The sequence below is a fragment of the Buceros rhinoceros genome, unplaced genomic scaffold (assembly GCF_000710305.1).
Source record: "Buceros rhinoceros silvestris isolate BGI_N320 unplaced genomic scaffold, ASM71030v1 scaffold16136, whole genome shotgun sequence".
NCBI lineage: Eukaryota > Metazoa > Chordata > Aves > Bucerotiformes > Bucerotidae > Buceros > Buceros rhinoceros.
Window position 1 is genome coordinate 1 of NW_010419473.1, and position 14,575 is coordinate 14,575.

At 44.8% G+C, this 14,575-nt stretch overlaps 1 protein-coding gene across 1 annotated transcript in view; it reads left to right on the top strand.

The window, feature by feature from the left end:
* Window positions 1-417: 417 nt before the first annotated feature.
* The window catches only part of LAS1L (LAS1-like (S. cerevisiae)), a gene marked incomplete at its 5' end in the record, with an annotated part of 19,067 nt that continues 4,909 nt past the window's right edge, over window positions 418-14,575 (top strand). The window contains 10 exons of the mRNA XM_010138940.1: window positions 418-543; window positions 726-795; window positions 1,131-1,212; window positions 1,639-1,836; window positions 3,701-3,747; window positions 6,437-6,546; window positions 8,317-8,402; window positions 10,303-10,518; window positions 11,657-11,792; window positions 12,338-12,717. Coding sequence (XP_010137242.1) covers window positions 418-543; window positions 726-795; window positions 1,131-1,212; window positions 1,639-1,836; window positions 3,701-3,747; window positions 6,437-6,546; window positions 8,317-8,402; window positions 10,303-10,518; window positions 11,657-11,792; window positions 12,338-12,717 — 1,451 coding nt within the window. The remainder of the gene's footprint in view (window positions 544-725; window positions 796-1,130; window positions 1,213-1,638; window positions 1,837-3,700; window positions 3,748-6,436; window positions 6,547-8,316; window positions 8,403-10,302; window positions 10,519-11,656; window positions 11,793-12,337; window positions 12,718-14,575) is intronic.

A 14,575-nucleotide genomic window follows, 5' to 3' on the forward strand; every position in this document is an offset into this window, starting at 1 on the left:
CAGAAACAGCCTGGCCCGGTGGGCCCCGCGGAAGGCAAAGCAAGCCCTGTGTGCCCGCAGCCCCACCGGGCGTTTCTCGAGGCGGAGCGCTGCAGCGAGTGTTTCCAGCCAAGGCCTCCAAACACCTCCTTCTGTTCGCGTTGCTCCTGCTACATCCGTGCACAAGGCCAGTCTCCTATTGTGTATGTGCTTAGCGTTATCAGTACGTGCTCTGAACATACGCTTAGGAGCAGCTGTGTAGTCACTCTGTTACAAATACAAGCCTTCTGGAAAGAGCCCTTGATGTTCTCTTTCTGCATACAGTTTCTCAGGCTGTTGTGTGCCACGGATCACAAAAGTAGCCGGAAACGGTGCCCTTTTTGCAGAGGGAGTGTATTCTAGTGAGACTGTTTTTACCTGTTTTTTCTTGATCTGTAGGTATGGTCCCAAAATGCCTCTAGCAGTGGATTGCACAGCTGAGCTGATTCGTTGCAAGGTCCTAGATTCATCTGGCAGGCTGAAGTCACATGAGCTCATCCTGTCTTACGGGCTGGCTCTTGTAAGGTAGGGCTCGGAAGGGCTGTGTGCTCTGACAGAGATGCCTGGACAGAGCGTTATTCAGCTGTCTGATTCTGCTTTGCATCTCTGGGACCACATGTACAGCATGTGGGGGATTTGTCTCTGGGGTTCCAAGTTTCTCTGCAGTTCTTGATAGGGGTTTTATCTTTTCTGTAACCGGCATGCAGGTTTGTCAACTTGATCACAGAAAGGAAACAGAAAATGGTCAGCATTCCTCTCAGACAATTAGCCAGAGAGGTAAGCATAACTCATGTATCTGCTTCTCATTATATAACTAAATTATACATAGCACCTCTGTCTAAAAGACATCTGTTGTTGCAAATAATGCCGAAGAACTTTAATCTGTGAAATCCTGAGTTTGTGTGGATCACAGGCCACGGGAGGAGTGGGATTGGAGAGGAGGGCACCTCAGCCTACCCTTGAAGAGGGAAGCAGGGGGACCACGGTGCAGGAGTGGCCTGGAGGAGGCTGTTCCCTCCCTGGCAGAGGTTCTCCAAGCCTTGCTGGGCTGCATATGGTTGTGGCGTCATGCAGCGGGAGCTGTGGGGTAATGCCCGTGGCTGTTCTTACAGGTGGATATCCCCATCTGGGTTGTGGACCTCCGTCATGAGCTGACCCATGGGAAGCTGCCACGGCTGGCTCTGTGCCGCAAGGGTGAGTGCTGCCCATGGGCAGCCTTGGGAGGGCCCAGTCAGAGGTGCACTTGGGGTGGCAGTGCCAGTGCTGCAGGCCCTGAGGGGAGCACTCCTCCCTCCCTTCATTTTGGGGCACTACAGGGCAGGCCAGGGGCTCGTCCTGACAGGGAGGACTGTGTGAGACAGCAGGAGGGTTTGCCACTGCCTTCTGGGGGTAGCTGAACTGCACCTGGTGGCTCCAGGCTGTGGTGTGTCACAGGGCAGGTGTTCAGAGACTTTCTCCTTCCCTTGGCAAAAAGGAATTGCGTGTGATTTCAGGGTTTGAGGCTTGTTAGCAGCATTTCTTTTCACAAGGCAAGTTAGTAACGTGCTGCCTATATATATTTTTTTTTTCAGTAACAAAGAAAACCTCACCAAAAAGAGAATGATTTATGTTCTCCCTTAGGTTGTGATGTTGTGCTGGACTGGCTACGAAAGACGTATTGGAGCCGTCAGCTGGGCAATAATTTGTGTGAAGAAAGTGAGGACGAGGACGAGGAAGAGGAGCAGGATGGAGTGGAAGCAAATGCAGAGCTAGACAATGATGGGTGGGAGATTCAAACCCCACAGCATGATGCCTGTCAGAAGCACAAGGAATTCCATGGTATGTGTCCCTAGAACAATGGCAGATGGATTAGATTTCTTCCATGCTAGAGAAAAGCAGTTTAAAAGTGTCATCTTCTAGCCCTGACAATGCGTAAAATGATACCTGCAGCTCAGGGTTTGGGGTTTCTCTTTGGGCCTTGTTGGATTCTTGGGGTGACTTTTTTTTTTTGGTGTTAGCTCACTGAATTTGTAGCATAAAGTCTTTTACTTCTATTGAATATGTAGTATGCTAATCAGTAGCAGGAGTTGTGTTGGGATGGTTTGGGACCAAGCATTGTAAAAATTGGTTGTAGTGTCTTGACAGCCACAGTTTGGTACTGAGAATGCTGTGGTCCTTTTATAGGCCTCAAAACTCTGAGATTTGTAACTTGAGCAAGAGCAGGATAAAGGCAGTTCAGCTGGTTTCAGAGTGCACAGGTGGACAAAGAAACTACTAGCTGCCAGTAGCTTGAAAACAAAAATCATGGGCACCTCACCCTGGACGTAATCTAAAATACAAAGTGCAAAACAACAGGGAAGATTTGGCTCTAGCAGTTGCTTTTCCATCACCAGAAGTCTTTGAACCCAAAATAAGGAGCTTTTTTCAATGTGCATTTCTAGTTTGAATTACTTCCTGGAGGAGGTGCGAGTTCAGATTCGACGGCTGGTCTGCAAGCTTGAGGTTTTACCTCAAACGGTAAAACCAATTAGTCATAATTTTTTCTGGCAAAGCACGGCATGCTTACAGGGAGCAATTCACCCAGCAGACTGCAGCAGCCCAAGCCAAGGGCCAGAGAGTGTGAGAAATGCTGAAGTGACCCTTAGTGCTCACTGGAAGGTCATGCTAGGTGATGATAACGGTCTTTCTGGTGTTAGGATCTACGAATCTGTTGCAGGTCCTTTCTAGATTCTTTTGGAACAGACTCATTCATAGATAGAGTACCTGTGATCCGGAAAATATTGGCTAACTTGTTGTGGACTCTGAGTTTAGTATAGTGTTTATTAGAACAGTCCAAAGCTCAGTACTGCCTCTAGCTTTGGAGTGCAGCAGCCCTTACTACCTTGGTTGTCAGGGTGTATGTCTGGGCTTCTGTCCGACTTCATGCTGGATGAGATCCAAGCATGTGCTATTCCTTCCTTTTGCTGGCTACCCTGAAAAAAAAACCCAACCAAAACCCACCCTACCCCCAGTTGCCAGCGGAGAGAAGCTCACAGTGATCAGTTCAGTGAATTTCATGTCCAGAGTAATGGAATGGCAGTGGGGTATCAGTGCTACAGCTCAAATGCATCTGAAGTTTTATCTGGCTGATACTGGCTGGTGAGCATCCTGATAGCAGGTGACAGTGACACCCAAGTGGTGAAACATTTTGAAAGATGGTGCTATTTCAGGTGCCATACAAGTGGTCCGCAGCTAGAGAAAGGACATTTCATGCAGATGGTAAATTAAAGTTCAGTAAGGATATGGTTGGTTTGTGAATAGCCACAGTGCTGGTGCAGTAGATTTGAAATGAAAGTACAAGGAATACAAATATGCATCAGAAGATGAGCTGGCTATGGGAACAATTTCTTCCTAAACTGATCTGTTTAGCGATTTTTCAGTACACTGTCTGGGTTTATCCAACCTGACCCGCCAACCTTTGGCGACTGTTAGTGATAAAAGATGGAACTCGTGGTTCAACCTCACTTGATAAAATTGGTGTTGCTGGAAAATCTGGGAGCTGTAGCAGTCTTCAGAGTGTTGTCTTAATCAGAATTTATGACTTCATTTGGCTGATGTCTTCCTTGAGTGTGTATTCGACAGAACTAAGCTTGCCCAGATGCAAAATTCCCTTATGTAGTTGATCCATTTCCCATTTAAATTATCTATTTATGTTTATTTCTAGAAAAAGTCAAAGATGTGCTGATAGCCTACAAGAATGAGCAGCTTCGGGTAAGTGCAGTCTGATCATCAGCACTTCCGGTTCTTCCCGTCTCCTGCTTGGGGCAATACATCTTCTCTTCAGTCTTGCCCAAACTGAAGAACTGGTTCTCTTGGCCAGGCCTCAGTAGAAGTACGTGAGTGCCAGCATGACTTAAGTTGCTGTGCCAGGAGTTTATTTCATATATGTGCAGGGATCCCTTTCTTTCCCTGTAGCCTCCTCCCACTGCTAGAATCTGCCCAGAAGCGTCAGCGATACAGGCGTGACACTGGTACCACTGTGGCAGAGGTAGGCCAGTCGGTGGGCCAGCGTCCACAGTACTGCCAGCGTGTGCCAGGCCAGGCACTCTCACAGCCCAAAGTAGCGCTGCCATCTCGCGCATGGCCCGCAGGGGACTGGCGACTGCTGTGTGTGTGGAGAGGAGCTTGGTTGGTTTCTTGTCCAGGCGTCCCTCCTAGGGTTGTCCAAAGTAAAGCTTCACCGCAGAGAACAGCAGTTTGAGCTGTGGTGATTTCTAATGCGAAGGGTTTGTTCGTGTTTGTAAATGAGAGATGTGCTTGGTGGAGGTAGCACGTCTTCCTTGTCCGGTTGGGTAGTGCTCAGTTTGTTTTCATTCGTCCTACTGTCTCTGGAGACTGAGAGCTGTCATTCAGAAGTCACTAGCCCATGTTTTCTGTCACCCATTATGTATTTTCAGTGGCCCCATGGCTGAGGTGCTGAAGTTGGGTGGGGATTGAATGGAGGAAAGGAGTAGGCAATCAGTTGCTGAAGAGTAATTCCAAAACTTTTGTTTTGAAGCTCATGTGCAGCTCTTCTTCTCCCATCAAAATGGTGTCAATACAGGCTGAAGAGTCCACATTGTTGTATGTCTCAATTTAATTGAATGCTGCATACTGTGCTGCTGAAACTTCTCTGTTCACCCTTTAAGGCTGCCTTTCTTGCTGAATGATTTCAAGTGGTGCACTTCGGTCACCTGTGACAATATACAGGTGAACTGTGAAAAATGAATGCCCTGTAGTTACGTGTACTGTTGGTACATACAGCTGCTCTTAATATATCGTTCTGCCACTCTGGAGTTCACTGAGTAAGGGTGGGCAAAGGGCTTGCTGAGATCTGTCAGCAGCATAAGGAGTCTTACTTCTTAGGGCTGATACCTGCAAGATCTTAACTGAAATTTGTCTTTAATAAAACCCATACTACTACTTTTATGCATTAATAACTATTGCCAGTAATTTGAAGACATGCAAACATATTGGTCCTTTGTTGGGCTCTGAAACTCTGTTCTGTATAACAGTAGACTTGTAACTTAAAGCTGATTACAGCTGATAAAATCTCTGAAGCTTAGAAATGGATTGAAAATAGGACACGGGCTGGTTCTTCTGCCCTTCAAGGGCAGATGGTTTAGTGGATCCAGATAATTTCTTAACCATGAAAGCAATTGAATGTTCCAAATATCAAATAAATACTACTTGAAGCTTTTTTTTTTAGGCTAATATTTAAATACTTACCCTGGATTGGCATAGCAAGAGTGGTACAGTATCTCTGCTGGTCTCCCTGCAGGGAGATTCTGCTGTGAGTCTCCCTGCATAGGTGTATAGTCTGCCTCTGAACTTTTTCATGTAAGAAGGAGAATCGCTTATACCTAAGTTGTCTTCATAACAGTCAGTTAATTTAACTGTGTAATTATAACTGTGCGGCCTCTGATCCAGACATTTCTCTAGCTATTTTTCTAACTGTCAGGTGTAGATTAGGCCAAAATAAGCTCTGTCTTGTGGGCTGTGTACTTTTGATTGTTCATATGGGTAGACTAGAGGTTCTTTAGTCACTTCAGGTCATGTCTTTATACTTGATTTGCCATCTGAAGTGTCTTTTGCACGCAGTGGAATCTTTGCATATGTAGGTTAAGAGAGCAAATCACAGTCCTGAAAATGACACCTAGGTTTTCCAGTCTCGTTTTATGATACATTCCTACCTGGCAGGAAGAATAATTTATTCTTTTCTCTCAGTAGTTACTGTCTTCCAAAAAGAATCTACTCAGTATTTGTTGATGATGTAACATGCTTCATTCCAATATTCTATAGAAGGTGGTGTTGGTAGAATTGCCGCTTGGGAAGGTTGTGGGTGTAAGTAGAAGGCATGTCTTACCTTGCTGGAGAGACTTAGCTAAGGTGTCTATCAAACCAAGAAATCCCTAACTCTCAGAGGAGTGCTAACCTCCAGTATTCTCTCTTCCCCTCCTGGTAGTCTGTGTTGTATATTGTTCCTACTCATCGGATGCTCTCAGCTGTTTGCAAGTTGCTGAGATGAGTGTGTTGATTTGAGGCTTTGATCTACTGTATGCAGAATATGACTGGCAAAACCTTGTCCTGAGTAGGCAACGTCATCCCCACCCCACATGAGAAGTTAATGATTCAAAATGAGCCTGTCCTGGTTTGCGCTAAAGGGAGAGCAAGGTTTGGAACCAGATTGAGGATGCTGGGACTGTGATGCCTTGGCGCTGTTGCCTTTTTAATTCAGGCCTTTTCCAAGTATGACATGGCCCATATTAATATTTAATATGGGAAGGGGAACTTTTGTGAGTTTTTTGAAGTGCTGTTGATGAAGCACATGTGGCATGTGCATCTTCTCTGCAGAGCAATGCCTTTCTGTTCCCCGTTGGAACGTATCTTCTGCTAACGTTTGGATTTTTCCTCCACTCAGGTCTTGCAGACTGTGCAGTCTGTTTCGAAGTCTCAAGAACTGTGGTCCTATTCCTCTTCAGAAGTGGACTGGATTTTGGCTCAGATCAAAGACCTGATGCAAGAGAACAGGTACATCTCTGATAAGAAACTGAGATGAAGGGTACCGTGCAGAGCTGGGCCTTTGGGCCTGTTGCACTGCCTTTTCACGGTGTTGTTAGCTGATCATGGAGGAAGCAATTGGTTGATTTCCTTTGAGGACTGAGTTGTTAACCTGTGTTAATGGGTAATGATTCCTGTGCTGGATGGTCTCCAAGGTTTTGTCCCTGACTTAGCTGTGCTGGCCTGAAGGTGTGTCAGCACCTTCAGTGTCTTCAAAAGCTCTCCCGACAGTCTCGTGTAGGCTTTGGTTTCACAGTGACCTTTCAAAATTGCAGAACAGTACTTACCTCTTCTATACTTCCTATCTTTCTGTCACTACAGGGCCTTTAGGACACAGTGTGTTGAGACTTCATTATTACTATGTAAATTTGCATGGATTGACCAGTGGACTTTTCTTAGTCAGATGTTCTGCTTAAGTTGTTCTCTACGGAAGCTGCCATCTGCATGGAGATGTCCTTAATAGTTGGTGATGAGCAGTCATTGCATGTGGGAATAATGGTAACTGCGTGAAACAGTTTCCAGAGAAGGATTGAAACTGGATTTTATTTTTAGAAACAAATTATGTTCTACCAGTTGCCTTCTGATCTACCACCACATCAACTCCTTATGACAGTGCGGTCTAGTGACTGCGTGTGGTGTTTCTGCACTTGGAGATCTTAAGCTTTAATTTTTAAAATCCTGTATTGGATCTAAGTCATGCCTGGATGTTTAGATTTGGAAGTCACCCCTGTTCAAGAAGACAAATTTTCTCATCCATTCTATAACAAAATATGCTGTGTTGGATGTGGGTACTACCATTCCAAATCCAGTAAGTGTGATAGCAAAAGCAGTTGTTTCGGTGAAATTTACTCAGTGTTTGAAAACGGCTACTTTGACCTTTATTCTGATAAGTTTACTTCAGTGCTGTTTCTTTGCATGGATAGAGGCGCTCATGAATAGAAGTGTGCACAGAAGAACTCAAGAAAATCCCTTGGCTAGATATTGGGGTAGTTGGGGGGATTTTTCTTCTGTCCCTTTTGCTGTATTTTACTTTTGAGTGTTAGTTCTGCCTACCTATGTGGGTCCCCTCAATCTTCCACGTGCATTCAGCCACCCTAGTGGGAGATGAGTGGTCCTTGAGCTGGACCATTCAGTGCTGTCAGGCTAACTGAAGTTTCCCGGACAGCTATAGGGGCAGGAAACATCCATAAAAGAGCTGTAGGTGCTGTAGGGAAGTGCAGTTGTGACCCTACTGCAACTTCTCTGACAAACGGTGTGTGAACTGCACCTGAAGGTATGCCTTGCCAGCAAACCCACAGGCTTGACTTTTCCCTTGAAATTTAACCTAGCTCTGTGGGTCAGAGGGCCTCAAAACTTGGCTGGCTTGTTGACAGAAGACTTGGATCATACTGCAAACCACAGGTATTTCAATATGATAAGTGTTCCTGTGCTTTTGAGATGTTTATGACAAATATTCTTGTGCATTTGAAATACCAAGATATTTGCCCGTACAACTTGAGCAGAAATGTTTCCGTCAAGGTTCTGGTTCCATTCAAGTTTGCACAACTGCATGTTCCCTCTAAATGTAGTAGGTATGTCCAGCCCAAAACTGGCATGCAGTTTTGGTGCCTTACAACCAGCTACATCACCTCCTCAGAGCTCCAGGTATTTGGCTCTCAAACTTGTTTCAGAACTGGTCCCAGTGGTGTGTTTTTATGTAGTGGAGCAAGTGGCATTAAGACCAATCTCTGATTACTCTAGGGAGACAGTGGCTGAAGCTCTTCTCTGCGATGGCTTTCTCATCCCGAAGATGGATTGTCTGAAGATGCTAAATATCAAGAATGAAGGTTAGTGTTTTGGGCACCACGTAAGTAAGAAGTGCATGGCTGTTGTTATGTCTGGGTCTGTTCCTTTTTTCCCATTATATTGAAATTTGTGATTCTCTGCGTATTTTTCATATATCTGAGTCCTTAAGCATCGTTACACCTGTTCTCCAGACCCCTTTATGGCATGGATAGCTATTGCTTTTGCGTAAGTCTCTTACCATGGGAGGTAATGGAGCATTACTGAATGTTGCCTGGCCAAAATGTCTTTCAAAGCTTGCATCTCTGCCCTTACCTGCAATAGTTAACTGATTTCATGCACTCCCACTAGTTCCTTATCTACACTGAAGATTTGAAGAATATCCAAATGGGGTTTTTTGGGCCTCGTTCACCAGTTGCATTTTAGTTCCATGCTGTTGCTCGTATGTGTGGATTTGCATTGATTTTCTGCAAGAGAATTAGATACCTAGAGGCAATGAAAATTAGCAATATGTCTATTTCCCTGAGAACTCTTCCAAGCAAGATCCTCAGATTTCTCTGACTGTATTACAGTAGTAAAAATGCAGGAGCTTTTTCAGTCTGTGTAGCTTTGCTTAATGTATCTTCTCTTTGCAGTATATTTTTAGGTAGAGTAGCTCTTCATTATGTGTGAAATAAGCTGAAACTGGAAAGAGATTAGCAAAACAAGTAGATCATGGGTCAGTGTTGGGGCCTGTCCTTTCAACATATTGATCACTGGTCTGGATGAGTGGATCAAGTGCACCCTCAGTAAGTTTGCAGATGACACCAAGTTGGGTGGGTGTGTTGATCTGCCTGAAGGTTGGGAGGCTCCACAGAAGGATCTGGACAGGCTGGATCCATGGGTCAAGGTCAGTGGTATGAAGTTCAATAAGACCAAGTGCCAGGTCCTGCCCTTGGGCCACAACAACCCCCTGGAGTGTTACAGGTTTGGGGAGGAGTGGCTGGAAACTGCCCAGCAGAAAAGGACCTGGGGGTGCTGGTTGACAGCCAATTGGACATGAGCCAGCAGTGTGCCAAGGTGGCCAAGAAGGCCAATGGCATCCTGGCTTGTATCAGCAATAGTGTGACCAGCAGGAGCAGGGCAGGGATTGGCCCCCTGTACTCGGCACTGGTGAGGCCACACCTTGAGTACTGTGTCCAGTTTTTGGGCCCCTCACTCCAAGAAGGACGTTGAGGTGCTGGAGTGGATTCATGGAAGGGCAAAGAAACTCGTGAAGGGTTTAGAGAATTTGTCTTAGGAAGAGTGGCTGAGGGAGCTGGGGGTGCTTAGTCTGGAGAAGAGAAGGGGAGACCTTATCGCTCTCTACAACTACCTGAAGGGAGGTTGTAGTGAGCTGGGGGTCGGTCTCTTCTCCCATGTTACGAATGACAGGATGAGAGGGAATGGCCTTAAGTTGCATCAGGGGAAATTTAGGTTAGATATCAGGAAAAATGTATTTCCACAGAGCGGCATTAAGCATTGGAAGAGGCTGCCCAGGGAGGTGGTGGAGTCCCCATCCCTGGAAGTTTAACAGGCATGTGGATGTGGTGCTGAGGGACATGGTTTAGGGACCCTGGCAGTGTAGCGTGGACGGTTGGGCTCGATGATCTTAAAGGTCTCTTCCAACCAGATGATTCTGTGATTTTCCTGTGGTTTATCATGTGTTGAGATCAGGCATTGTATTTTTTGCTTTCATTGAGCTGTTGTGTTAATTATTAATTTGCTGCTTATTTTACTTCCCTAACATAAGAAAATAATAGTTCCACATTCAGTGGGGATGCCAGGATATACCCTGGAACCAGTGACCTCAGAACAAACTACTTTAGTTTGAGACAAGTGTCACACCTGTGGTTTACAAAAGATGACAGAACAGTAATTTTTGGATTCTCTTTTTTTTTTTTCCCCCCCACCCTCTTGTTGCAGCAAATAAAGATGTGTGGCAGTTCAAAATTCCTCAGACATTCTACTGCTTTTGGCAGCCCTTGCTGACAGGCCTCCTCTCCCGAAGTTTTACACAGATCCTAATAGAGAAAATGTTTATGGAGTTGAAAGAATGTTCTGACTTTTCAGGACTCCGGTCTCAGTTCTTGATCAACTGGATTTCTGAGATGCTGACTGGCATTGCCAAAGTAAACGCTGGTGAGTACGAGTATGTCTGGAATGTCTGGGGTGGGGGTGAAGTAAGAGTCCTCTGTACTGTTGCAGAAACTGGGAGAATGGGGTGTGACCTTTAGATGAAAAGGGCAATAACCTAATTATTAGATTTTGTCATGTGAACGTAGAGCTCTTTTTGTTGCATTTTTTTACATTTTTCAGCCTGCAGCTTACGTATGTCATGCGTTTCTTAGCAAAAAATTGAAATTGTTTGTGGCAACTTTGCTGCAGCCTCCTGAAGACAGGAAAAGCCAGTCTCTCAGTGAAAGATGAGTCCCTTAAAGTGCTGTTGTTTTCAGATATCAGTTCTTGTAGGAAACAGCAGTAGCGGATATGCAATCTGTTACGAGTTCCCTGTTCCCAGTCCTTTCCTTGCTTAGCAGGACTGCCTTTACCAGATCCTTGTATAGCCTTGCTGTCATTTTCTTAATCCTATCACAGGATTTTCATGACTTCTGAACTTACACAAAAGTAACCCGTAATATTTTAATTTTTGTTCCTAGATTCTTAGAACTGCTTAGATGTATGTTTCACTACAGGGACAGGGGCTCAGAAGAGCAGAGGAATTCTGCTAACAGACCTTTTATACTGTGATACAGTGTATCCCTGAGGAGGTTTCCAGCAGGTTGGTTTTGCCACCTCTCTGTCCTTTCCTGGTCTGGCTCAGTCTGCACCGAGATTTTGCCAGTATCTGTCAGTCATGAGTTAATGTTTGATGTTCTCGGTCAGCACGTAGCATATCCAGTCTATACCAAGAGCCCTGAATGGTGGCAGTTCCCAGCTGATAAGTCTACTCATTGCAGTGTCATCTGGAATGATCTCAGGTCCCCGGAGCAGCATACTGCAGTTATTTGGGACAGTACTGTACAAACGCATCTCGTGGCTTTGCTGTCTGGGACGGTCTGCACTTCACGGTGGTCACGTCTTGTGCAGCTAACTTAGCTGACAGCGAATTGGCAAGGCCCTTGTAACAACCTTGATGTATTTGGTCGATACATCTGGTCTTGAACTTGGATTTGATGCCATCCTACTTGAGGATGAGCGTTCCAGTAAAAATGCAGAGGGATGAAGGCCATATTTTTAATGAGTTTTGAGCACCTTGTTGGTTTTGTTATCTTTGAAGGGAAGAAAAGACAACACTGTAACAAACAGGTGTCCGTGAAGGAGCTGTTCCTCCATAAAGTTCCTTTGCAATGGATAAGACTGACGGATAATTGCTTGGAAGCTCCCTGCTGGGCAACCCCACACCTTCTTCAGCTGTAAGTTTGATCCTGTGACCTAGAAAATAGACAGCTCTGGCCATCTCCCTTGCGATACACTGAGTTATAGGTGTGTTCCCTTCCCTTCCTTTGCATCTAGTAGAGATTGTAGCAGGTGCATATAAAGCCCTTCTTGTAGCTGTTCATCTCCTCAAGGAGAAGGAGGAGGAGAATTTAAAAAGATCGTGCCTTCAAAATGAAAGCAGAGATTATCTGGAGAGATATTAAAGCAGCAGCCTGGTCAGAAGAAGAGTGACTGAGTAGCGGAGATGTGGCTGCTTGTAGAGGTGATGTGGTAACTTTGTCACATGAAAACTGCAAAGCAAGAATTCAGTTAGAAGTATCCCGTGTTATTAATTTTAATTGCAAAGAGGGAGGATGCCAACATCCACCCACCAGGGAATAATCAGATTTGCGCGTTAGAGGAGATACGTGAGCAAGCTGTGCTGGAGGAGACATGTTTAAAAGGCTGCTGAGCTTGATAAGCCTTCATCTGGAATCTTTTTTTGCTTTTAAGACTTTGATGTTGCCCTTTTCCTTTCTAGGATCCTCACAATAATGAGACCTCGCTTGCCACGCTCTTCACGGAAGAACCTTCTCTATCTTGCATCTGTTTACACGGAAGGAGCTGGCCCTTTGTCCAGTCCAGGCCGCTCTTCAGACTGCAGTGAACAGCCAATTTACACTATAGAGAGCTTACAGTGGAGGGCCAGGCAAGACAACCAGGTTAAAAACCAAGGGCAGACTGCAGAGATGCAAGAGGATGCGCTGGAGAGAGATGATGGTGTGGAGGAGGTGGAAGAGGAGGAAGAAGAGATGGTCACTGAAACAAATCCTTTGGAAGGACTTGCTTACTCCGGTAACGTGGTGGCTATTGCGGAGAAAAGGGCAGCTCTGCAAGGGTCTGCCTGGCAGATCGCTGCAGGTGAGTAATGGCTTTGTAAGACTTAATCTTCATCACTGGCAAATGTTAATTGAAATGCAGAGGCATCTCAACCCTCTGGGTCTGGCCAGAATTGAAGTGTGCTTCAAAGTCATCTAAACGCTGAATCACTGAAGACTCTTTTTTTTTATTATTTTCCGAGTCTTCTGTTTATGTGCAGGAGTCATCTCTCTTGAATGCTTAAAGTACTCTGAGTGCTTTTTCCAGGAGCATGTCGTTTCTGCCTCATTAATTTTTTTTTTTTATCAGCCTTTCCAAACTGTTTAAAATTTCAGCATATGCAGTTGATGGGGCAGCATATAAGTCAGCTGTGAATGGCAAAGAAAATAAGGATGTTTCTTAAACTTTTGTTTGTCAGGTGTGGGAGTATTTGATAGCCCAGCTTGGCTGTGCTGGAAAGCACAAGGCATAATGCTTGTAAGTTCCATACTCCAGGGAAGTTGCTGTTACAAAATGGGGGCAAGCAAAAGAAAGGAGCCAGGCGAGTTTTTAGGGGGAATAAACGTATATCCAGTGTTTTCTTAGCTTTATTGCAGTAGCTGTACCTTCTTGTTGGGATTGAGTGTTCTGTAGCTAAGAAGAGTTTTGGATGGGTAATTTATGGAGGGACTTGACAGGACAAGGAGCTTGGTGGAGAGGAGTCAGAGGCAAAATTGTGTTCAGAGGAAGAAGAAAAACAGCCTTTAGAAGACGATGAATTCTTGTAGCCAGCTCATAGGGAGGTTTTCCCAAGTCAAAGAAACATCTGCCTAAGCAGCTTGCCTTAGTTATGCTGATGTGAACTGCTTGTTAGAGCTGGACGTTTTCAGAACAGAAGCAAATTGTCCTCTGCTTCAGGGCCTTTAGTGCAAATCAATAAAAGCTTTCACTGAAGGAACACGGATTGTGTCCTGAACCACCTGATTTTTGCAAAGGTTTATGTAGCTGCATAAGGGTAAACTTAATTTCTGTTTGAATAACATCTGTGTAGTTACTGTCCTTAAACAATTTGAGACTATAGTCAGCAGGTATGTGCAAACCCATGACAACGTGTGCTGTATCAGCTATTCACTAGGTTGCTCCATAAAGAGAGAGCTTAGCCTATAAAATATATATATAATGGTAGTTTGTCTTACAGCTGTGTTGGATGTTACCAAATGCTATTTCTGCCCCTTTTTTAACGGTAAAATTATGACACTTAGAAAACACTATCCTATGTGAAGGTTTTTTGCCCAAGAATGGTATAAAAGGAAAAAAAAAACCTGCTAGTTCTTTAGGGCAGCGCATGGGGTTTTGAGCAGATCATCAGGTACACAAAACAAATCAGTTTCAGGCAAAGAGAAGGAAGTGGCCAAGTTGTACCTGAATCTTCTGAAGGCTGCTGTCTGCTGGTCTTCGCTGAGCAGGTAGTAAACATTCCAGAAATAAGGGTTCTGCTATCAAGAAAGCATATAGGCTTGAGAAATCTTATTGTCAGAGCAGTGATGCATAATTTATATCCTTCATTTAGTTATTTCATGTGAAACAAGAATGAAATGTAAGGAGGGATTCCCCTGTCAGGAACTGCCTTTGAGATTTTGACACCACATTACAAAGGAACGGACTTGCCGATGTTACCAGTTGTGATGGATCGTTTCTGTTGTGTGGTTTCTGGCCCCCATTGGAAGACAAATTTAACAAATGCGAAGTCATGGAGAGGAAACAGCAATAGGTGTTCATCTAAACAAATAGCAGAATTTACAAAACGTTGTCATATTCTTTTTCTTTGCCATCTCAGCGCAGCCCACCTGTCTGTCCAGAATTGCTTTATTGGTTGATTAGGCTTCCCCAGCCTTACACTCCCCTGCTTTTGTGGCTTTAC